The 22810-nt window shown below is 33.7% G+C and overlaps 3 protein-coding genes across 17 annotated transcripts in view; 1 reads left to right on the top strand and 2 right to left on the bottom strand.

The window, feature by feature from the left end:
• Positions 1–499: 499 nt before the first annotated feature.
• On the top strand, positions 500–13433 carry LOC108562178 (follicle-stimulating hormone receptor). The gene is made up of 13 exons (XM_017920434.1): positions 500–558; positions 1797–1936; positions 2711–2782; positions 5689–5760; positions 7529–7597; positions 9382–9525; positions 9626–9766; positions 9844–9909; positions 9998–10141; positions 10702–10773; positions 10825–11114; positions 11173–11547; positions 11608–13433. Exons 2-13 carry the CDS (start codon positions 1821–1823, stop codon positions 13197–13199), a joined length of 3153 nt encoding a protein of 1050 aa, XP_017775923.1. The 5' UTR covers positions 500–558; positions 1797–1820; the 3' UTR covers positions 13200–13433.
• A 1654-nt stretch (positions 13434–15087) lies between these two features.
• Positions 15088–16280, bottom strand: LOC108562162. Of its 3 annotated transcripts, none has more exons than XM_017920388.1 (3): positions 16002–16280; positions 15606–15724; positions 15088–15545 (listed from the first exon to the last, which is right to left on the bottom strand). In XM_017920388.1, exons 1-3 carry the CDS (start codon positions 16030–16032, stop codon positions 15321–15323), a joined length of 375 nt encoding a protein of 124 aa, XP_017775877.1. In that variant the 5' UTR covers positions 16033–16280; the 3' UTR covers positions 15088–15320. The 3 variants fall into 3 exon arrangements, with proteins under 3 accessions (XP_017775877.1, XP_017775878.1, XP_017775879.1); XM_017920389.1 differs by lacking the exon at positions 16002–16280 and adding an exon at positions 15785–15968; XM_017920390.1 differs by lacking the exon at positions 16002–16280 and adding an exon at positions 15795–15968.
• A 1508-nt stretch (positions 16281–17788) lies between these two features.
• The window catches only part of LOC108562169 (uncharacterized protein CG43867), a 97954-nt gene continuing 92932 nt past the window's right edge, over positions 17789–22810 (bottom strand). For 6 of the 13 annotated variants that reach the window (XM_017920407.1, XM_017920415.1, XM_017920417.1 and 3 more), the window contains 9 exons: positions 22691–22808; positions 22385–22558; positions 22114–22328; positions 21885–22061; positions 21444–21827; positions 21151–21381; positions 19707–20058; positions 18736–19643; positions 17789–18676 (listed from right to left, as the gene is read on the bottom strand). In XM_017920407.1, coding sequence (XP_017775896.1) covers positions 18212–18676; positions 18736–19643; positions 19707–20058; positions 21151–21381; positions 21444–21827; positions 21885–22061; positions 22114–22328; positions 22385–22558; positions 22691–22808 — 3024 coding nt within the window. In that variant the 3' untranslated portion in view covers positions 17789–18211. The remainder of the gene's footprint in view (positions 18677–18735; positions 19644–19706; positions 20059–21150; positions 21382–21443; positions 21828–21884; positions 22062–22113; positions 22329–22384; positions 22559–22690; positions 22809–22810) is intronic. The other 7 variants (XM_017920413.1, XM_017920410.1, XM_017920414.1 and 4 more) reach the window with 7 other exon arrangements.

The raw sequence follows: 22810 nt of genomic DNA, 5'->3' as shown, positions 1-22810 counted from the left end.
TAAAATCACAAGGATTAATAAATTAGAGAGAAATAAATCCAATACAGAAATTTAATTATGATAGATTTACAATAAGCAAATATTGATTCTTTTGTTGGTTAAATATCAATTGAACTGTAAACCTGTGCCCTACTGCAGAGTTTAAATATGATATTGAACATGATTCTATACTCCCCAAAGTAAATATTTGTTACGGAAGGAAATATCTCGAATAAATGTAGAATAAATAATGCATGAATTATCGATTCGCAGTTCAAACAAAATAATATTCATAACATTATTTGTTTATATTTTTTCCATGCATATTTCTTATGAAGCAAATACAAGTATTTACTTCATTAAAAATTATATTTCAATTTAGTTTAATAATTAATATTTATTGCTACACTTTGTATAAATAAGTAAAAGAAAAAAACATAGGTATCTTCACTCAAGTTCTTTTTATATGTGTTTTATACCAAATCATTATAATATTGTTATTTTCAGGACTTTACAAAATTGTGGATTAACTCAGGTCCCATCCAAAGCCATTTATCCACTGAAGAAACTACACGCACTGTAAGTAAACAATCTTTGTACATTGCCTTTTGATATTTCTTAATGGTTATTTTGATATATTTTTTTTATAGATTTGTCTTAACATATATTTTTTATTTGAAATATTATTTAAATCTGCAAGAAAATAGAAAATTGTATCAATTTTATTAATGCCTTTACGCCAAATTAGTATAAAATTGAAATATTAAATTTTGCAAATTCTAAATTGGTTTGAGTCTTGCTAAAGATTGGGCACAACTGTTCTATATAATCAGTAATTAATAAATACTACATCACTTTCAATATATGAATTTGTTTAAAAACGAATTCATCCATTATTTTGAACATCATAAAAATCAATAACATAAAATATTTTTTTAAATTTAATAATAAATTCAAATAAAAGTTGACAGTATTTTTCTTCATGTTTATAATTTTCTAGAATGTTAATGATAGTTGTAAATATTTATTCAAATCAGAAAATGCATTTTTTTGGGTTATTAGAAAGTGCAGACAAGCAAGAAAATTATTGATCGCGTTATTGTTGTGATTGCAAATGAAGCAGGTTATATAAATGTTATTGTTGTGCAATTGGATTGGATTTAAGAAAGAGGCGAATGCAAGATTGATCGGTGTGCTTCATTAAATTCGTGAAAGGCGCCGATCAAAAACTAATTGCGAACAAGAAATCGCAACATAAAATTATACATTGCAAAGGAGGATCGAGCACGCACGAAACTCGGAAATTTACATCTCTCTTTCGCCTCTTTTTGATTACCATTATTACATTTTCGTGGAAGGTAATGCAAATCGATTCCAGCAGTGTCGAGTAGTAGTAGTAGTAGTTTTCATATTTATACCAGATAAATCACCGTTCCAACTCCCCCTTTTCGCCCTTTTTCGGGCCTGTTTACGTGCGGCAAGGACGAAATGTTTCCGTCCCATTCGAGAGGGTTTCGCATATATTTTATTCGCTCGTCCTTTAATCGGCGACTGCCTCTATTGATTTCACATACAATTATTTATATTTATGCGTTGCTGATGTGTGGCCTTTTTTTCTACTCTCTCTTTCATCCTCTACATATCATTGCGATCCATTTGCACTGGCCTCGTTTATTTTTTTATTTGGTACTGTCTTTTCATCTGTCTTTCCCTCTTTTTTTTTAAACCGTTTATTTCTGTTCCTTCCACTTTATTTTACTTTTATTTTTTCTGTTAACTATGTAAAAGTGAGCTGTAAATGTTATTGGGTTAGGCAGCTGGGCCAAAACGAGATCTGGAGTATGGATGGAGATAGCCTCCGGCAAGTGCGCTTGCTGAGAAGCTTGAGGCTGGACGGGAACCGTCTGGACGCCGTCCCGACGGACGCACTGGAGCCTTTGGATCTCCTAGAGGTCCTGTGAGTACCGGGACCAAAAGAAACAACAACAACAACAAAAAAAATGAAATATAAAACGAAAAAAATATACAGAAAACTACACGAAAAGATGATCATACCCTTCTATATACTTAGTTTCGCTTTCTAACACTGTACACACATTACACGCACACACATGAATACCCAAAGTTGAAAACAAACTTCCAGAAGTGATCTTTAAGCTGAAATTAATTTGCCCGGGACAAAACATGAAATTTATGCGGAGGAAGGAAGGAGATTAATTTACCCTAATCGCGAGGTCCTATTAAATTTGCATGAATTTCGCTTTTTCACCGGATTAATTCCTGCTCAAATAATTTTGCCCTCGCACGTTTTGTCTACTAATGGAAGTTTGTTACGCAATTGCCACTCGAACACTTCTATAGTTTAACATTAACAACAAAACACAAGAAACAATCAAAGAACTACTTTATTTAGTCTCAATTATTTTTAGTTTTGTGCTTTACATTTATTGGACTTTAACAGTGGAAAAAATAAAGATATAAATGTTTTAACACACGCAGCTTCTACTACATAATACTTCTCTTAGTTGAAGCTGAACATACAAAATAAGTACAATGGTGACGCGGAATTGGCAACGAAATTGGAAGGAGATAAATGTTATGAAATTCGCTCAAAATTCCTTCTACGAAGGGCTACGAACTTGATTGTATTTATTTGACCTTGAATGTGATACATATTACCAAAATTACAGGAATTTGTTTTGCTAATGGGTTATTGCACATCTTTTTACAGGAACCTAGGAAACAACTTGATTACCTCGATCCTGGTAAACGCTTTCCCCCAAATGGAAAACTTGGAGATTCTGTAAGTAACGTTTGTTTTTGACAAAATTTGTGAAATTTGTAAAACCTGATTTTATTTATTACAGTTTTTATTTTTTATTTTACAATTTTCTGCCATATCATTTTATCATTTTATCTATTTTATTTTAATTAATTAGAATGTTTTCCATTTTTTTAATACATGATTTTGAAAATTCTTTTACTTTTCCAAAATTAGTTTTTTTTATAAAACTCTAACTGTGTAGTAGTAATTTGTTCGTAATTCTATACTTTTATTAATATCAAACTGCGAATTTATAATTAAACTTCCGTTGAAATGTGTCGGGGGTCTCTGCTTCTGGCTGCGCAGAAGTTTATCCATGTTATATGGATAATTCGTTGAAAGTTCGGTGTGCCGACCCAACGCGAAATCGCTTTTTAATCCCCGGGGAAATTTAATTGCCGAATTAAAACGCACCGCTCTGATGAAGTTTAATTAATAATCGCCTCGAAAGAGATCAATGCTTAACTTATGTTGATGATGTTGCACGTTCAGGTTTACATATAAAAAATGGAGAAAACCCTATGACCTAAAATTTTCAGGAAGTAAATTGAACGACAATTTACGACCTTTACGTGTCCTGCGATTTCCCTGGACCCTTACATTATATTTCATAAATGAAACTTGCCAAACGGGCAATGAGCACGTCTTAATGTCAACGAATTTTTGGTGTTAATGCGATCGTTAAGTTTCCTTTCAACCCCCTTAATTCATTTGGGGATTAGGGCAATGCAAAGAAAATTAAGGGCGAAACGCGAAATATCTACAACCTATTATCCCTAATCAACGTGAGAATGAGCGCCTGAAACGCGAATCAAATGTGGGCAAGTGAATAAATTCAATTATTCCAGATGCTATCCAAGTAAAAATGACCCTCATTAACACGTAAAGTGTGAACAGTCCTAACTATAAATTGTTTTATCATTACTTAATAATCTCAATTTATGTGGTTTCGTGTGCGACTCGACTCTCGCACATAAACTAGTTCCTTTTTACTCGCAATCTTACTTCTCGCAACGATTTTATCTCATTTGTAGTGTCATTCATATTTCAAGAATCTTGAAATTCACTGTCTAGAATAATGAGACAGTTCGCTAATTATATACAATAAAAGTTATTTCATTTTCCACCAAGATACTCCGCTTCAAATAAAACTAATTCTCTACAGTAATAATCAAAATCTAATGACCATTTTTTTATTAGTAATATCAGAAATAAAATGCAAATCATAACACCAAATTGAAGAACCTCATATAAAATTATAAATTTTCATGAAAGTAATGTTACATTAATATAAATTAGCGAATACAGCAATACCTCGCATAGTGCGGGTTATTGGATTCCCAGACATGATGTTTGGAATTGGACAAAAATAATACATAAAACTATTTTTTTTTTAATTTATTTTTATTTAGCTCAATTAAAATTTAAAGCCCTACTGTAATAGGTATTGCTATATAAATATTCTATATTTCATAGTTTAATTGACATTTATATAGAAGATCTGTATTGAGTGAATGAAATACAAATTTCATGCCGTGACAACTTGCCACTGATCTTGGATAGTTAACAACTTCATAAATGTTATTTCAGGTCTGCTAATTGGCAGTTCTATTTTCAAACAGTTGTAAATTACAAACTCATTTTATATCGAAAATCTACAAACATATATAATATATTTATAAATTTATAATTTAAAATTAATGTTTTAAAAAATATAATACGTTTTCTGGAAATTGAAAACTAAAGCTTTTTTTCCATTATTAAATTTACATAAATAATTTATAAATATTTTAATTAAAATTTCATCTAATAAACAATATATTAATATTTACAAAAAAAGCTGTAATTTAATTTTACATACTTCTACTAATAAGAATAACATTTGTCAACTAAGTATATTAAATTGAAAAAAAAATTGTAAAAATATGTAATTTATTATTTCCACATATTATATGATTTGTCTGACTTTCTTAATATTCTTGATAATTTTCTGAAAACTATTCCTTTGTTCTAAACAGTCCCATAATATGTCTTTCTATTACCAACTGCTTTGTTATGATAATTAGACCAAAATATTGTAAATTTCGACCTTTGCTTAATCCAATGTATCAAATATTCAATTACATCCTAGTATAGTATAGTTAATGTACTATATTCTATAATTTCCGGTATTAAGATAATCCTTGCTCAAACTATAACACATCATGATGTAATTTGTGGCATTTTCAATAAACAATTATAGAAGAAAACTATTTAGATTGGTTAGATATAATTTAATAGCATCTCAAAAGCACGTCAAGTCAGACATATTTCACTGCAGCGAATATATATCTTTATCAAAAACTACTAAAAAAACTTGTATAAATATTAATATTACATGAAATTAACTGTTATAAAGACCTATTAGTCATAGGTTTTTTATCCTAAAATATATTATTATCACTATTTTATATTTAGTTTGATATTTATTTTTTCTTATTCAAGAAAAAAATCTATATACTTAGACTATATAGAATTGATTAAGTTTAGGTAATTTTCAATAATACTTATAAATATGATTTTGAATTAAGATATGTTGCTGCACCGAATAATATAATTACAGGTTTGAAACCGTTAAACCTTGCCAACAGCCGAAGAACGAGATTGAAGTTGTTTGTAAACAGAAACTGCTTAAAGTGTTTTGAATTAATTATGCAAACCGACGAATATAGGTGAAAGACATATCCATCAATCAAATTATAATCCGTGGCTGGCGCGAATTCCAGCCGCATTAAAGCTGTTACATCATAATCAGAAGCGGACAATTACAATAATAACGATATACGACTGCGATTATGTTAATGGGTCGTTCGCAGACGGAATTCTAATTGGAAATCGTGTTTCAGATTTCTAAAGAGGAACCAAATAACCGAAATAGCTGAAGAAGCCTTCGTCAACATGACGCAGCTGAGAAAGATGTAAGTATTGGAATAAATTATCCACCAGTTTTCCTTCCTAAATCAGTCAATTCATTAGGCGTTACTTGCCAAGCAAATTATATAAGTACTTACTACTATTAACTACTTCTTATATAAGTACTTACTTTAACTACATCTATAATTTCTGTCAAAACTACAATATGTTTTGACAGAAATTTGTCAATTTCAAGGTTATATCTTAAAGTATCTAGACTAAATCAGAAATTATGATTTCAAATGTATATGTTGAAATAATTCAAACATCAAAAGACTACAGAATTATGTATTTAACAGATGAAACATAAAATGTTGCGTACACATTTGCAATGTGCAAAAATTAATTCTGAAAATATTTGCACTTATTACAATAACCGTAAGGAACTAAATATAGTAACGTGTATTATTTAAGTTGGTATACAAAAATATTTATTCGCAATAAAAATATGCAAAAAGGCCAATGACCGAAATCTTTCAACATAATTTGTATACTTCTGATTTTTGCTAAGTTTTTTTTACATTAAAATACACATGCTGCTGCCAATTTAGTATCATTTCATCGCTTTGATCGGACGACTAGCAACCACAATTTATTAGTTATATTTGGTGTATCTGTCAGAAGTTGTCATATAAAAAAACTTTATATATCGTATTGTTTCTTTATCATAAATTACTATGAAAGTCTCTCAAAGAAAATAAGTTCACTTTTTTTTCATAGGATTAATTCATTTCAAATAATTTATACATAGTTGATGACAACGTATAATAAAAATAAAGTTAAGAAATAAAATCCATGATAATCCGAAAACAACTGCCGTTGTAACTTCAATATTAAGACATGAGTAATCGTTTGTCGACAATCGAATGACCATTTTCCGCAATCTTCAAATATGATTAAACGTGTTGCAAAAGATTTTTTTAGTCGTTTCCTAATAGTGGATGAAACATTAATCCATCACTATAGACTTGACACATTAGATCAGATAAAAAAAATGGTCAGGTCACGCTAAAAACTGGTTGAAAGGCAAAGATCTAAAATATTACAGTTTCAGTTTCTTTTTAGATTGACATTGAATGATTATTTTTAATAATTTATAAACGCCGAAATTATAGATAAAGTTGTGTCCGTACAATATTTATATCAATATTGTTGTTTTATAAACTTTTCGATCTATCTTTGTATTTATGTAGTATCTTGTATAGCAGACTTATTAACATTCGAAAGTGATGAACAAGAAACAAAATAATAATAGAATATATTTTCTCGTATCCTTAAATCTCGTTTTCATTTTCCGCATTGATAAATAACGTTTCTCTCTGAGTTGATGCTGTTGTTATAGAGGCACTTTGCCAAGCGCAACTACTTTCGAATAAATCTGGCCTGTTTGTTTTATAAATATAATTTGTCGAATACACTTCGTTTAAATTGATTGTCCGAGACTTGATGAAATGTTTATGCGTTCGAAATTTCAAATTCGATCAGGATTCTCGTTCCACTTTATTATTGTTTTATTATTTGGGCCGCAGCCGGAGGCTGTTGGAGGAAAAGAAAAATACGGCTCGCAGAGTCGAGCGTCCTAAAATAATAGTTCTTTATGGCAACTGCTCATCCCTCGTTGCCCCCGTCGTCTTCTCCATTTGCAATTCGCGAAGAAACGACGTGGAATTTGCGGAATTAGCACCGGTCGCAAATAATTAAGATTCCATCGCCCCCGCCGGCGCCGCCGTTTTCAATAAAAGTCCCATTCTGATTTCGGATTTCTGCTTTCAGCGAATTGGATGACAATTATCTGGCTCACATTCCGACTGCATTGACGAAATTGCCAGCGCTCGAAGAACTGTAAGTAACCACATAACCACGACGATTGGTACACTTAAAAAGCAATTTTGCAGACATTTTAATCATTCTGTGCTATATATTGATGTGTTTTTTTTTATTTAAACTGTCGCAGATGCTTCCTATGTTAATTGATTATTCCGTTTTATGTATTTTAACTGTATGTTTCCAGACAGGAATTTTTATATTTTATTTCCGAAAATATTTATAAAACAAGGTGTTATATATTTATTTTATGTCGTATAATTTTATTCACAATCTGTTCGTCAATGTGAACATTAAGTAAATTTATGATTGATTATTCAAGTAGAACACAACTTTTCTGCAATTATATTTTTTAATTTAACAGAATACAATAATTAACAAAGAAATATTGTATTTTATTGTATCATTAATTAATAGAAAAAGAAATCTATGTGCTATGATAATTTAGGGATTAAAGGGGTTTGTAACATATTTATTTCTCTAAATTTATATATTTTCAATTCACAAATTCGCAATTATTATATGACGATCTAGGTGTTTTATAGGTTAAACCCACCTTTAATCAACACACAAAATTAATTTTATTCTGTGAAAGTATCCAGAAATATGAATATTAGTCTGAATAAATGCTTTCTCCTTTTATAAAATTGATAAATTATTATATAAACAAAAATTGATTGTATATCGCAGTCTTTCCGCGGATTGTATTTATTATACCAAATTTGCTTGATTATATATATAGCAAACAGATTATTAACTAGAAAATTATATACTACATCTTCTCTTTAGAATTATTATCGCTATGTGGAAAATGTTATCCATTATAGAGACAATATTCATTTTAAGTACTTATTGGACTATTATAAAACACATCATCAAAGTACATCTATGTCTTGTACACTTGTATCTTTACAATTAGTGTGTTTTATGACATTCCTACATTAATTTATAATAATAACAATTACAATATAGCTGAAATATGCATAATGAATTTTTTTATTTTAATGAATAGATGTTTCAATTATAAAGTGCAAAGTAAAGAAATAGTAACAGAAATAGTTCTTGCTGTAATATACAATTTACTTAATTAAGCAGAAAGAGAATAACGAAGAAAACTAACTACACAAGTATATTATTTGTAATAGCAGAAGTTATCCTACTGTTTTCCGCCTTGTAATACAGAGCGAAAAGTTTAAAGTCGAAGGGTGTTTGTGGATGTGTGCGAGGTCAAGCTGTTAAATGCACATAGCAGGATTGTCTGGTCTCAACTCTAACCTTCCAAGTTTCCGTGGAAACACATCGCCGCAGTTTTCTGGTTTATTGGTTTAAATAAAATGATCCATCGACCCAGATCTGATCTCTTTTGCGGTGGTCCGGGTATAAGCTGCTTTTCTCTGCCCCCTCACTCGTCCTATCACCACAACCCCACTGCAGCCTTCTCAACAGACAGTTTTCTTTCAATTATTTTCCGCAGGAAACTTAAACTCTAACAAAACCACGGAAAGTGGACTGCTCACAGTGCGCTTTGTTTGTCTTCCATGAAATGAAATAAATATGAGCGACGTTTTTCATCATTATATATTTTCCCTTGCGCAAACAATGGTCCTGTCTCAACTGGCTTTGTTACGTTTGTTTTCTTTCCTGTCCAACGCCGACTTATTATGTCGTACTTCTGCAATCTAAAACAAAGAAAAAAAGAGATGATGAAATAAAGCATTGAATCAACTTATTATTGCTCTTTGAAGCTTACATTTATTCAATTAATTAATTGTATAGTTGCTGACGTATAACTTTATTTGTAGGTCGATATCAGGTAATCGTATCAAATTCATCCCAGCCGGATTACTTCAGAAAACTCCGGGAATCGTGCAGTTGGATCTGAAAGGGAATCCGTTGGTCGGGGTGGACACGCACGCGTTTTCGTTTCTGCCAAACCTAAAAATTCTGCAAGTATTAAGTTCCCTAAAACATACTAAAACCGAGCCCTATGTCTAGGCTAAAGCACGTTCTAAATGTAGACGAAAAACATCATTTTATTCGTTGCAGGAGTCTCTCGGATACTCGGGTTTTATCAACGTTTCCCAGTCTGAACGGAACGAGCGCATTGGACACGCTGCGTTTGGATCGAGCCAGCATTTCTTCCGTTCCCACGAGCCTTTGCTTCACGTGTCCGAAATTGAAAACCCTGTAAGCCGAACTCTCGTCCTTAATCTCTGCCCGCAATATTCGCTTTCCATCATGACGCTTTTTATTTCTGTTCGCAGGGATTTGAAGTCCAACAAGTTGGTTCGCGTGCCGGATCTCTACAACTGCAAAGAAATGAAGGTCCTGTAAGTATTTTTAAGCATTTCCCAGTGGGAATAGAAATAATACGAGTGTTCGTCACGTTATTTTATATGATTCACTATCTTCTCGTAGGGCTCTCGCTGGAAATAAGATACATTCGTTGGAAAGTCGTCCTTTCAAAGGGATGTCTCTCATGCACGATCTCCTATTAGCTCACAACGAGATTCAACACATACCATACGATGCATTCCACGGCCTATCCAAACTACAAGTTTTGTAAGTAATATTCAATTATATTTATATTTCATTTCAATACCTTCAATTTAAGTCATACATAACTTAATAATTACACAAATAATAACTATTAATCCATTATTGTTTATGACTATAACAATAGTTTATAACATAGAATTAGCTGTGTTTAATAATAATATAAAATCAACTCATTACTTGGATAAATATGATATAGTTCTAGATTAAATAAAACTAATGTAGTTATAACATTATGAAACAAATCAAAATACTATCTTTAATGATAAAAAAAAACATATTATTAATGTATATTAACTTTGCTTCTAAATACAATTAATTAATTGCTAGTAACAAAACTATAATATTTTGTTTATATTTTAAAATACTGGTTTAAAAATATATTAAAACTCTTTCATTTTATTGTCGGGAATTGCAATCTCTATGCAAAATATGATATAAATTTTAAACTTTTGATTGGATTATGAAAATATTTATATTGTTAAAAGACGTATTTCCGTTACAATGAATATCTTATATGTTCTTTTTGCGAACAATAGTGAATCATCTCCCTTTTTTTGTTATAGGGATTTGGAAGATAACAAAATTTCCTACATCCATCCGGACGCGTTCTTGTCGATCTCGCACGTCGAAGACTTGTAAGTATGAAACGATTGATTTCAAAGGAGTTTTTGATTAGTTTGTTATAGGAATTTGGGAAACAACATTTTTTCTACGTTACCGTTCGCCGGCCTCGAGCGGCTGCTGCACTTGAAAACATTCAACAATCCAAACTTGCGAGAGTTTCCACCGCCGGAAGTCTTTCCGCGCATACAAAGTTTGGTATTGGCGTACGCGTACCATTGTTGCGCTTTCCTACCTCTGATACCGTCGAATCCGCCGCCCCGAGTCAAAGATATCATCGTATTTCCGGACGAAGGAGACGACGTCGATTGGAGCTATTGGAATACCAGTTTCGTCGATGTCTGGCCATCAATAAGTTAGTATTGGTTTTATTAATTTTTTTAAATTTAGATTTACGATGTTCTTGTTTTTAGATAACATTAGTCACAAGTTTGGGCAAAAGTTTAAAAGCTATTGGGATAAATTCGCGACAACTGCGGAGTACGCTTACCCAGCAAATTTCCCAGCGTACGTGGAAGAATATTCTGAAGATGAGATTAGCAAATATGGGTTCGATACGACTGTGGGGAAGATACAATGTCTTCCGTTGCCGGGACCATTTCTTCCTTGCCAAGATCTCTTTGACTGGTGGACATTGCGTTGCGGGGTTTGGATTGTATTTCTTTGTGCTATGTTGGGTAATGGGACTGTTGTGTTCGTCTTGATATTTTCAAGAAGTAAAATGGATGTACCGAGATTCTTGGTTTGCAATTTAGCTGCAGCGGATTTCTTCATGGGGATCTATTTAGGTGGGTTACCGTTTTTTAAGGTTTTAGAACAATGATTGATGTAAGCTGTATGCTTTTCAGGTTTTTTAGCAGTAGTAGATGCTTCGACTTTAGGTGAATTTAGAATGTATGCGATACCGTGGCAGATGTCTGCGGGATGTCAGTTGGCAGGATTCTTGGGTGTTCTGAGTTCGGAACTGTCTGTGTACACTTTGGCCGTGATAACGTTAGAACGGAACTATGCCATAACCCACGCGATGCACCTGAACAAGAGACTTTCGCTGAAGCACGCCGGTTACATAATGATCTGCGGTTGGACATTTGCAATTGTTATGGCCGTGCTTCCGCTCTTCAGTGTATCGGACTATCGCAAGTTCGCAGTGTGTTTACCGTTTGAAACTAACAATGCGGCCAGCCTGACGTACGTTGTGTTCCTGATGTTCATAAATGGTATAGCGTTTCTTATCTTGATGGGTTGTTACTTGAAAATGTACTGCGCCATCCGTGGATCCCAGGCATGGAACTCGAACGACTCTAGGATAGCGAAACGAATGGCCCTTTTAGTTTTTACTGACTTTCTGTGCTGGTCCCCGATTGCGTTCTTCTCACTCACCGCAGCCTTCGGGCTGCACTTGATCACCTTGGAACAAGCTAAAGTGTTCACCGTTTTCGTCCTGCCTTTAAATTCGTGCTGCAATCCCTTTCTGTACGCCATCCTCACGAAGCAGTTCAAGAAGGATTGTGTGATGATATGCAAGGCGATCGAGGAAAGCCGAGTGACGAGGGGCATTGGTAGATGTAGGCATAGTTCGAACTTTAGTAATCGCCAAACGCCGGCGAATACCAACAGTTTAGCGGACCGGTCTTCGCGGGAGAACCAGAACCATCACGTGCCGACGTGCACGTGCAACGCCAAATTGTTGGGCGATCAAAACGAGAATACGCCTCGACCCGACCGCAAAACCAGGACGAGAGAATGGCTTTTAAATAAGGCCAGGTGGTTGCTGTGCGTTCGTCGCCAGACTCGTCATCGGCCTAGGAGTGACCAGTACACCTACCAAATCGCCGAGATCCAGCAGAAACAGCATAAAAGAGCATCTTCAGTGTCGTCCAGCGAAAACTTTAGCTCTTCTCGCTCCGATTCCTGGCGTCACAACCACCACTGCGGCATACCGCTGCGGCTGCTAGATCCGAAGAGAAGAGCGTCATCATGGCTGGTTACCCGCAAGACTTCGCAGGACTCGAATCTCTCCAGTTCCCGTAACGATTCATCCGGATCAGCAACAACAGCCAGTACAAGCACCTGGAGGATTTCCCGTTCGAGCGCTTCCAGTGAGCCAGCCAGATTAAGGGCGAAGCCTCGACTCACCCGACAGTGTGCCATACAGGACGAATCTGAACCTCCCGGTTCACCTGGCCGGTTGACGGTTCGCTTCCTCACCACGATTCCTTCTGCTGCAGAAACCAGTATGCAGTTGGAGGATGAACCGCCTGTCCTCGTTAGTCCTGCAAAGGAACGCGAAGGACCACTCTACGCCATCCTCCATACCGCTCCTATAATCACCCCCACACGAAGACAATCCATTGTCACACTGCATCCACCCGATACCTGCAATGTCTCTAGTCAACCAGAGCCGGGACCGTCAAAGCCCGCTCCAGATCTAATAAGATAATAATTTAGTACCTAAGTCAACCAAATCTCAAGGATAAGTGCACACACGCACGCTTTACGCAATACTCGTTGAGTTAGTGCCGATATTTTTCACAATCGCATCGACGACAATAAAACAGCACATTTATTATTTATTTCCATAATCATTCCAGCATTTACATCTCATTAAAATCATGTACATATTTCAATATACGTAACAGGAACTATATTTCAGTAAATATCAATATTATCAAATTTTAACTTTGTTCAATAATCTTTTAACCCCAACATGTAATTATATCTTTTAATAGGTTAATGAAGATATTATTTCTTAATTTCACATATTTTCTAAATTAAAATCGAATCAAAAACAATACGTAATTAGTATATTGAAAGAACCAAATTAAGTTTAAATATTATTATATCAATATAATGAAGTAGACAGCAAACAAACTATATTGAAACTTAATTAATTTACTTGAAACGTCTGATGTATATATTTCAAAACAATATTATAATTATTTGTTTTAATTTAATTTAAATAATAAATAATTTTATGTAAACAATGAAATTTTTTATTATTATTATTATTATATAGTTTAATTTAATATATTTTATCTCATAAAAATAATTTGATATTCACTGAAATCTATTAACTCAATCATTCTCACAACCATCTACAATTAAATCAACCTAATCCTTTATAATATGTTGTATAAAATCTAACTCACTTTTGCAATGATTTAATATTGTTTCCTTCCATTACATACTGTTAGTATTTTGTAAACCTTATAAAGTTCAGATATAAATTATTGTTATAAACTTGTGAATACCAATTTTTGTATTCTATTTTGTTGAGTGTTACTTAAATTTACGAATGTATCTTAAAATACTCTTAAAATGACTCTCGTCTACAATTTAGGAAAATATTTTTTTATTTGAAATATGATTTTAAATGATAATAACTTTAAAAATATTAATATTTACATTCTTATTTTCTGGAATATTCTAAATTTTCTTTGTGCGCATTTTGTCCATGCCTTTCCACGTGTCCACTGGACATTTAACTTGTATCAAACTATAACGAATATTTTGAGCTCTTAGTGGGTGGTCACCTTTATTTATTATTGAATGTATATTTAATTTTTGTATTTATGCTTATTTTGATTCTTGGCTAGAATTGTTTACAGAATACTTGGTATGGCGTAGAAATATTATCCCTTCCTCTCTCTTTTCGCTCCTTCTTCAATTTTCTCTTTACTAAAAATACTAAATTGTTTATTAATACTCACATGGAAACAGCGTTAATAAATTATTAAAATAGAGCGAAGCAAGAAAATGTTTGTGCGAGGCGTGTGTGCGCCCGTTCTTCGATAAAGTAAATCTCTTGAAGCTATTGTAATGTAAATTTTAATATATATGTTTTGTATATTTATTCTATTTGTAAATAAAGTTGAGACGGATTTGGGGATTGCAGGGCCGCATCAAGGAGAATCCGCGCGTATTACAGACTTATAGTTATTTTGTGAGATAAATTTAACGGTCAATCTGCCCCAGCTCCATCTCCCGGAATAAAAAGAAAAGAAACAGATAATATAATTATAATTGAAATCTTATATAAAATATAAAATAATATGAAATATTTAAAATACCGTAAAACGAATGCGTGATAATATTGTTAGGTCGTAAGTGTGAGATATGAGAATAATAATTTTGAATAAGTGATAATTTATATGAATATATAACTCAAGAATCTATATATATTATATTTAAAGGTAATCGAAGAAATGTTATTTACACACAACTATGTATTATTATGAATGATATGATATTTCAATGTACGAGTTTTAAATGAAATTACGATTATAGTGTATGAAAATATTAAAACGAAGAAAAGAAATTCCGTACTGTTTAATATTTTGGGATTTTTGTTATTTATTTACGCTTCACAACACTGTTTAATCTCCATTATATCTCATCTTATTCATTTCGTTTTTTCACCTAAAAAACACGAGACTAGCTTAGAAATCTTTTATAGTAATAGTAGTAATAGTATAATATATATATAAAATACATCTAACTCATTCGAAATATATTTTTGTTGTAAAAAAAGAGAATTATTTTATTGTACATTTGAATATTATTAAATCGAGGGTCTCGGAGGAAGACGTCCCGTGGACCTCGAGTTGCTTAAAGGTACCGCGCTTTTGCTCTCGACAACGTCCACCTCGTTCTCACTCTTATTACTAAGTATCAAGTCTCTAGAACGCCTAAATTCATCAAATTTGCTATTCAGTATGTTGAGCTCGGATCTGGAAGTGGTCGGCTCCGGAACTGCAGAGTCGTCCAGATTATCCTCGTCCACCTCCTACAAATAAAAAGCGAAAATGTTAAAGCGGATCAAAGATAAATGAAATTAAGAAGATACCTGTATCTCGAGGAATGTCACGGGCTGGGTCCTGTATCTGTTCGATGTCCCTTTGCGTTTTTTCGGAACCACTCGCCTATGCAGACGCGACAGCGGCTCTGGATATACAGTATCCATTACTGAAAATAGGATTTTCAGAGTTATTTTTATTGGGATGGTCGTTGCACTTAAATGCGCACAATATTTTACCAAATACAAACGATGGGAAGAAAAAACAAGACACTCTCAAATACACATACACACACACACAGGGAGAAACGCACTTTATTAAAAATCCGCGCTAATTTTAGACCAACAACAATAAACACGCAGCAGCAGCTTCGGCAGCATTTCGTTTCAGTTTCCCAATTTTAGGTTTCTCCTCTCGCTTTTTTTTCTAAGATGGTATTCACTTACATTGGATTCTATCGGTCTCGCAAAACGGCATTCAGACTGTGCGAGCTGAGGTCCTCCTCCACTGTCTGAGGGGTGGTGTGTGATGGTAGTTATTTACCTCTTTTTCCTGTTTGAACTACTAAATACTGGTTGTTGTGTGTTGGTTAAAAACAGTCAGTAACGTCTGTGTAAACCTTTCGAATATTTTTGGCTAATTTTAAACTCGACACATCTCGGTGTCGGCGAGAAGCGCGCACACACACAGAGCGCTCGACTCTTTCCACACACTTCCAACAGTGCGTCGTTCTCAAGGTATTTACGAAACAAAAATTTCACGAGATCCCGACCAATCAGGAGAAAACGATTAAACTGGATTTATTTTTTCCCTTCTTTTCTTCATCTTCTTTTTTTGTTCCTTTCTAACCCAAATTTTATTATATGCTGCATATATTTGTGAATGTACACTTCTTCTTTTCTGCAAAACGCATTCAAGATAGCTTCTATTTTAAATCTTGCGAGTTATCACGTGCAGTTGAGGTGACTAACTTTTGTATACATACCAACAACCCGAATTATTATTAACAGACTATCAGGAGCCACAAGAGATTCAAATAAGTCGCACAAGAAGAAAACAACCAATTGACATATTTAGATCGCGAAAGGACGATTCACGGCAGCTGCAAGTATTTAATTTATCAGTTTTTAGTCATGACTTTCTTAAAGACATTTGATTACTCCAATGGTCTTTCATAAAGAATTCTGTATTAGCAACATATCACTACTAAAAAATATTTGTTAATTAGTTTTCTTTTCACAGTCATCTTTTCATTTTGATTATACTAAATCATGCATTAAATAATATTCAATTGGCATTAAATCTTAAACGAATATTTTTGAACAGCTGAATATGTTTTATTAGATGTTTTAGTCACGCGCTTCTATAAAATGCTTCTATTCCAGTAGTCATCGTCTTTTTTTGGCTGCGGGTCAATATACAAACATATATTAATATAAACTTCAGTTATTGCAGAACATTTTCTCATTAGGAAGCCGTCAGATTCTAATTTTTAACATTGGCATAATTACTTTCCTTTCTCTATACTATCTCAGACCATCATCACAAAATACTATTTTTATATATACTCATTACTATAACAGATATTCAATTACAACACTATTTTTTTCTTTAAATTAAGGTATAAAATCTTACTTAGAAATATTAAATATTACAAAATTTGTATTTATATTTACGACAATGACTAATGTGTTTTACATTAAATAATTATTCTCTTTGTGTAGTTTGTATAAAGTTTTGTTAAACTATAAATGGGATTTCTTTTCAATTATATTTTTTTTTAAATGTATTTATCAATGCCAAAAACATAAAATAACTAAATATATATTTTTTTCATGTAAAAACGTGAATTGTGTTTCTTAAATTTAGATTCGTTCAAATTAACCATAGAATTTTGTATTGCATTGAGGAATGTATAGTATTCCATTTAGAATGTTATGTTTATACCAAACTTTTAAATCATGTCTTAATTTATTTTATATAAGCGTGGGTAATATTAGGAAAGAGCAAAGGGAAATAGACAAATTCCGGTATAAAAAAATGTTCTTTTTAATATATAATTGTAAATACAATAAATAAATTACTACTGCGTTAGAAAAGAAGAAAAAATATATATTAAAAAGAGAAAAGTAAAATGTTAAATAAAATAATTTTACTTAAAATATATTTAACAGGTAGAACTTATCCGAGAACTCGCACCCTCTTTGGCAGAGCGCAATCGTGTGTGGTTCTATTTCTTTCGTATCTCCTTTTCCAAGTAAAAAAAAAGTCAATAGATAATAACGTATCTCAATTATCTTGGTAACTGGTTCAACATGCAAAATACAGACAGACTAGTTTCACATTGAAAATGATATACCTTTTAGTTCTCATTATACAATTATAATATCGATATATAAATAATAAATTGAAAATATGTATAAAATATTTAAAATTACAAAAAAAAGACGTAACTAAAATCGTAAACTGAAAGTTGCCGCTAAATATTTATCATTCAATGTACATGTGGCACATGCTTGTATTATTTCATCCTCAATCTCTTTAATAATCAGTTATGAAGCAACTTAGTAATCACAAAATAAAAAATTATAATCATCGTCATATATATATATAAAATATTATTGTTACGAAAAAACTTCACAAGTTTTTAATAATATCACGCTAGGCCCGAATCGACGTGAGTGCGTCTCTTCGAGTCCGATCTCTGCACCCCGTGGTCCGGAGTCGACTTCAGAATATCCGGTTGCGACTGATTCGCAATTGTCTGACTAATTATAGAGGGGTTCACCAGTGATTGGTTCACTGAAACCATGGTTCCTCTGCTCAACGTGCCCAACAACGGAGTGCCAGGGTTGTTTATCAGCAGATTCATGTAATCCGCTATCAGCAGCGTCAGCTCGAGGATTTTCGGTTTACTCAAGGAGAAGATCAGCTTCTGAGATGGTTGCTGGTCGTTCTGAGTAACGACCAGCATGAAATCCTCCTGGCAGCCACCGAAAGTTAAAACATTGGTGTACGGATATCGCACACGTTGCTGCATCGTTGCTAAATCTAAAACGGTTATTGCGTCTTCGTTCACAGCCAACCAAATCATCGGAGAATCATGTTGCCTTAATCTCGCCTGAAAAATAATCGACAAATCAATATCATAATTAGTAAATATTAGTATTTGTTAATTACTTGGAATAGTGTAGCTCCGAAGTAAGGCCATTTTCTCGAACACGTAAGATAAATCCTTACGCAATCCAACTGAGTTCTGCCTTTCAGGCTCCGCCATTTCTCCAATAATTTAGCTTGAAGCTCGCTTAGACCATCCTGAGATAGTTGATCTCTATACCGGTAAGGGTAGAATTTGTCAATGGCGTTGAGGGTTTGATTCGAGTGCGCCGTAAGGATGTTATGAACATTGTTTAAGGCGTTGAGCGTGTGTGATGTTTGAACTGTTGCATGGGTCTGCCCATTTAAAGTCCCACTGGAGTTTTTGTGCGAGGAACTTTGGGCACTTAACGTGGCGTTCGCGCTCTGCACAATCTTCGCGTTCAGAGTGTTCTTAACGCTCAAAGAGCAATCGCCCATATCCAATTGTGCCATCAACGAGGCCAATTCCAGAGCTAATTCCCTGCTCAACGGAAACCGTCCGGCCACGATTTGCTTGTTCACTTGGTAGCATAACAGTAATCGCTCTTTATCCGTTTCCAATCGTGCACTATTCTTCCACCACAATCGGTTCTTATAAGTCAACCGAATGACGCGGCTGTTCTCAAACTTGCCGAGTCCCTTCTCCCTCAACGCTATTTCCCACTTCGAAATTAAATCGCATAACTTTGCGTTCGGGTCCAAAGTATGCTCTAAATCTTTCTCTATGGGATCGTCGCTGAACAGCGCGAAACCATTCGTTACTCTACAGCCAATTTCGTGTGCTAAACTATCCTGAAATTCTTTAATAGTACTAGAGCCATCGAAACTTGAAATGTGATAGGTGCCGTTCAGCAAATGAACTGGCATCGAATGCGGTAACGAATGATGTTGAGGATTCTTCATTAAAATACTCAAAACTTCCATCCGAGATGGTTTCAATTCACGTCCACCTAAAAATTACCAATTGCAAATGAGTTACCGAACGAACTTCATAGTAATATTAAATAAGCTACCCATTAAAATGGTCCTTTCCAAAGCTCGTTCACAGTACGAAGCGTACTTTCCGCATTCAGAACGGTTATCCGCATTCCTTTGCAAGTGCAATTTAAGAAACCAGAGTAACCTGGAAGATTTAGGCACAAACAGGCTCACTGCTAATGCGAGCAATTGCCACCCTTGCAACAAAGTAAAACTTGGCGGGCCTTTGTGGTCCTTGTGCTCTTTATATGATTCCTTTTGCTCTTTGTATTTCTCTTCTTGGACAGCCTGTATATTAGAAGATGCAATTTGTTGATCAGAGGTACTATTAATACTTGGAGTTGTCTCGCAAGTGAACAAACTCTGGGTAGCGCAAAGCAGCAGTTGCTGAAAAGAATTTTGGTGTTTCTTATACATTGTGGTAACAAAATCCCACCCCCTATGTTCATATTGTTTTTGTTGTAGTATTAATACATATGGTACATATATTGTTTATATTTGTATAGTTGATGAAGCCCCAAAAAGAAAAGAAAATTCTGAACGATGTGTATGATGGAATGTGTGTCAAACAATAACAAAGAAAATGGTATGATATATGGAACATAAATCGGCGAAATGTGTGTGTAAATATAGAGAGAAAGTAGACATAGGAGAGACAATCATAGCCATCACTAAATATTCTAAGAACATCTTCTAATTGAGACACATTCAAAGTATATATATAAAAGATATAAACTAAATAAAGAAATATAAGAAAACACCAACATTCTTACCAAAATTGTTGCCTATAATAGTTGCTACTACGTCTAGAAATTATAATAACAAATAAAAAATCTGTTTCTTGCACTTTGTCAAAAAGAAGATTTTTCTAAATGCTATATATGCGCCAAGCATGCAGACACCAATAAGCCAACAATCATTCTTTAACCAAATAATGACTCTTTCTATTGAGAAATTTATATTTGATTTAAAATTGAATTACTCTAAAGTCTAGTTTCAATATTATAAGCTTCTATATAATAATATATACGTTTACCATCATTTATTTTGTTTAACAGTTTCAAATAAAATAAATATGGTAAAATACATGTGAAACTAGATTTCTAAATGTATTGAAATCTTTACTATTTCATTCTATATGTTTGAATGTAACTCTAGAAGTTTAAGTAACTAATTGTATAAAGTCGTTTGGTTAAAGAAAAAAATGTTGTTTTGCATGATGAATATAATGAAATAAAAATGATAAATGAAATTGTGCACGTAGATAGTAGAATATTCAAATTGCGAGCAAACTTGCCAGTAATAATAATAATAATAGAACTTAAAGAAATGAAGAAGAAAAGTAAAGTTTAAAAAAAGAAAATGAATCTGATTTCTGAGAAATCTTGTAACATACTTTTCATTTCTATGAGAAACCTCATTAGATTTGTTCATTTCTCTTTTTTTCTATAAGGAAATAAATATAAAAAGCACACTTACACCTTTCTTAAGCAATTTTTGTGTAGATACCTGAACGCCCAGTTTGGGTAGTGGAGCACTCTTGCTAGTCTGTTTGACGAGAGCGCAGATAAGTTCCGCTTGAAGTTCTGGCATATCCAAGCACTGCTGAAGTGCGTTTTGGGCTAAAACCACATGATAGTCTATTCCCGCCTGGTCCACAGCAGCCGACATGAACAATTGAAGACATTTGAATAGCTTAATTGCTTCCGCCTAAAATTGATTAAACATTAAATTGAGTATCCTTAATTGCTCGAATCATGTGCAATTCATACTTGTAATGTTTCTGTAGATAAAGTGGTCAAGGGGAAGTACGAAGGGATAGCTCCATCTTTGGTACAAGGCACGTGTAGTAAAACGGGATGGCGCCAGAGAACACAATTTGGATCTCCATCAACTTCCATCAATTTATGAATGAGTTGCTCGTACTGTGTTCCTGTACTTGGCCCACCGCCACTGGCGACAGTCAAATGATAAAGCCATGCATCCTTTTCCTGTTTACCGGGGCATAAGAGATACGTAGGACCTTGATTAGTTGGGAAAATGCCAATTGTTAAATCTGGACTCTCTGAATCACGCTCTTCCGAATCAGAATCTGATAAATGTTCAACTTCCTCGACGCGGGCATCCCGCATATTTATTTGACCGGCAGGTGTCTGCTAAAATACAATAAAATAATGTAAAATCATGTAATATTAAAGAAAATTCAATCTTACTGTGTCTGTTGGTGATTTGAAATACAAGAACATTTTTCCAATCAGAACGCACCAACATTTCTTGGCGTGTCCGTTTTTCACTTTTGTAAGCCATCCCTGCACGGCGGGTTTATTTTCTTCTCTACTTAATAATAACTTTGTTGCGTTTCTTCTCTGCACATTTTGCAAAATCCTGACCTAAATTGAAGCAATTAATTGTTATTATCGATTTTAAATCAAGGTTACGAACCCAATCTTCCATGGCCGTAATTGAATCCGCAGTTAAATAATACGTCTTCTTCCCGGTATCGATTTCAAAGGTATTCGATCCTTCTGCCCTCGTGATTTTGCATATATCATCTAACAGGATTTGCCCTTGCGGTTTTCCATTTTGACTTTTATAGTAGGTCAACACGCCGTGCTTTAACACGAACCAGCGTTTCCGCCAAGTCTTCAGTTTACCACCTAGATACATACAAATTATTAGAATTTAAAAAGCTAATTAAATAATATTAAATTACCTAATTTAGCCAATGAACCACTCTTCTCTAAGTTTTCCGTACGTTTAGGGCTATCCAAATAAGAGGCTCTTAGTAAAAGTGAAGATTCTAGACTCGTCGTGTCGCAACTCAATGCGTCCGGTGGTACTGCATAATCATCAGACATGCCCGATTCAAAGGAAGTATCTGAAACGCCTGTTTGTGTTAACAAACAGATAATGCCGTGATGAAAATAAAAATGCAAAATAAAATGGTTTTTGTAGCTGCGAAACAAGTGATTGGAAAAAGAAAAGAAAAAATATGCATGTGTCCTACGTGAAAACTCACCACGCGTTTTACTTTTACTCGGAGATCCGCTGCTGCTGGAAGCCGTCCTCTTGCCTGGACTCGACCCGGAAGTTTCTCCTGAGCTTCTACTGTGTGTATTTGTGCCACCATCAACAGCCT

The sequence above is a fragment of the Nicrophorus vespilloides genome, unplaced genomic scaffold (assembly GCF_001412225.1).
Source record: "Nicrophorus vespilloides isolate i.1.1-1 unplaced genomic scaffold, Nicve_v1.0, whole genome shotgun sequence".
NCBI classification, from domain to species: Eukaryota; Metazoa; Arthropoda; class Insecta; order Coleoptera; family Silphidae; genus Nicrophorus; species Nicrophorus vespilloides.
The sequence above is the reverse complement of the archived record's forward strand: the minus strand, read 5'-3'. Positions and strand labels throughout refer to the sequence as shown.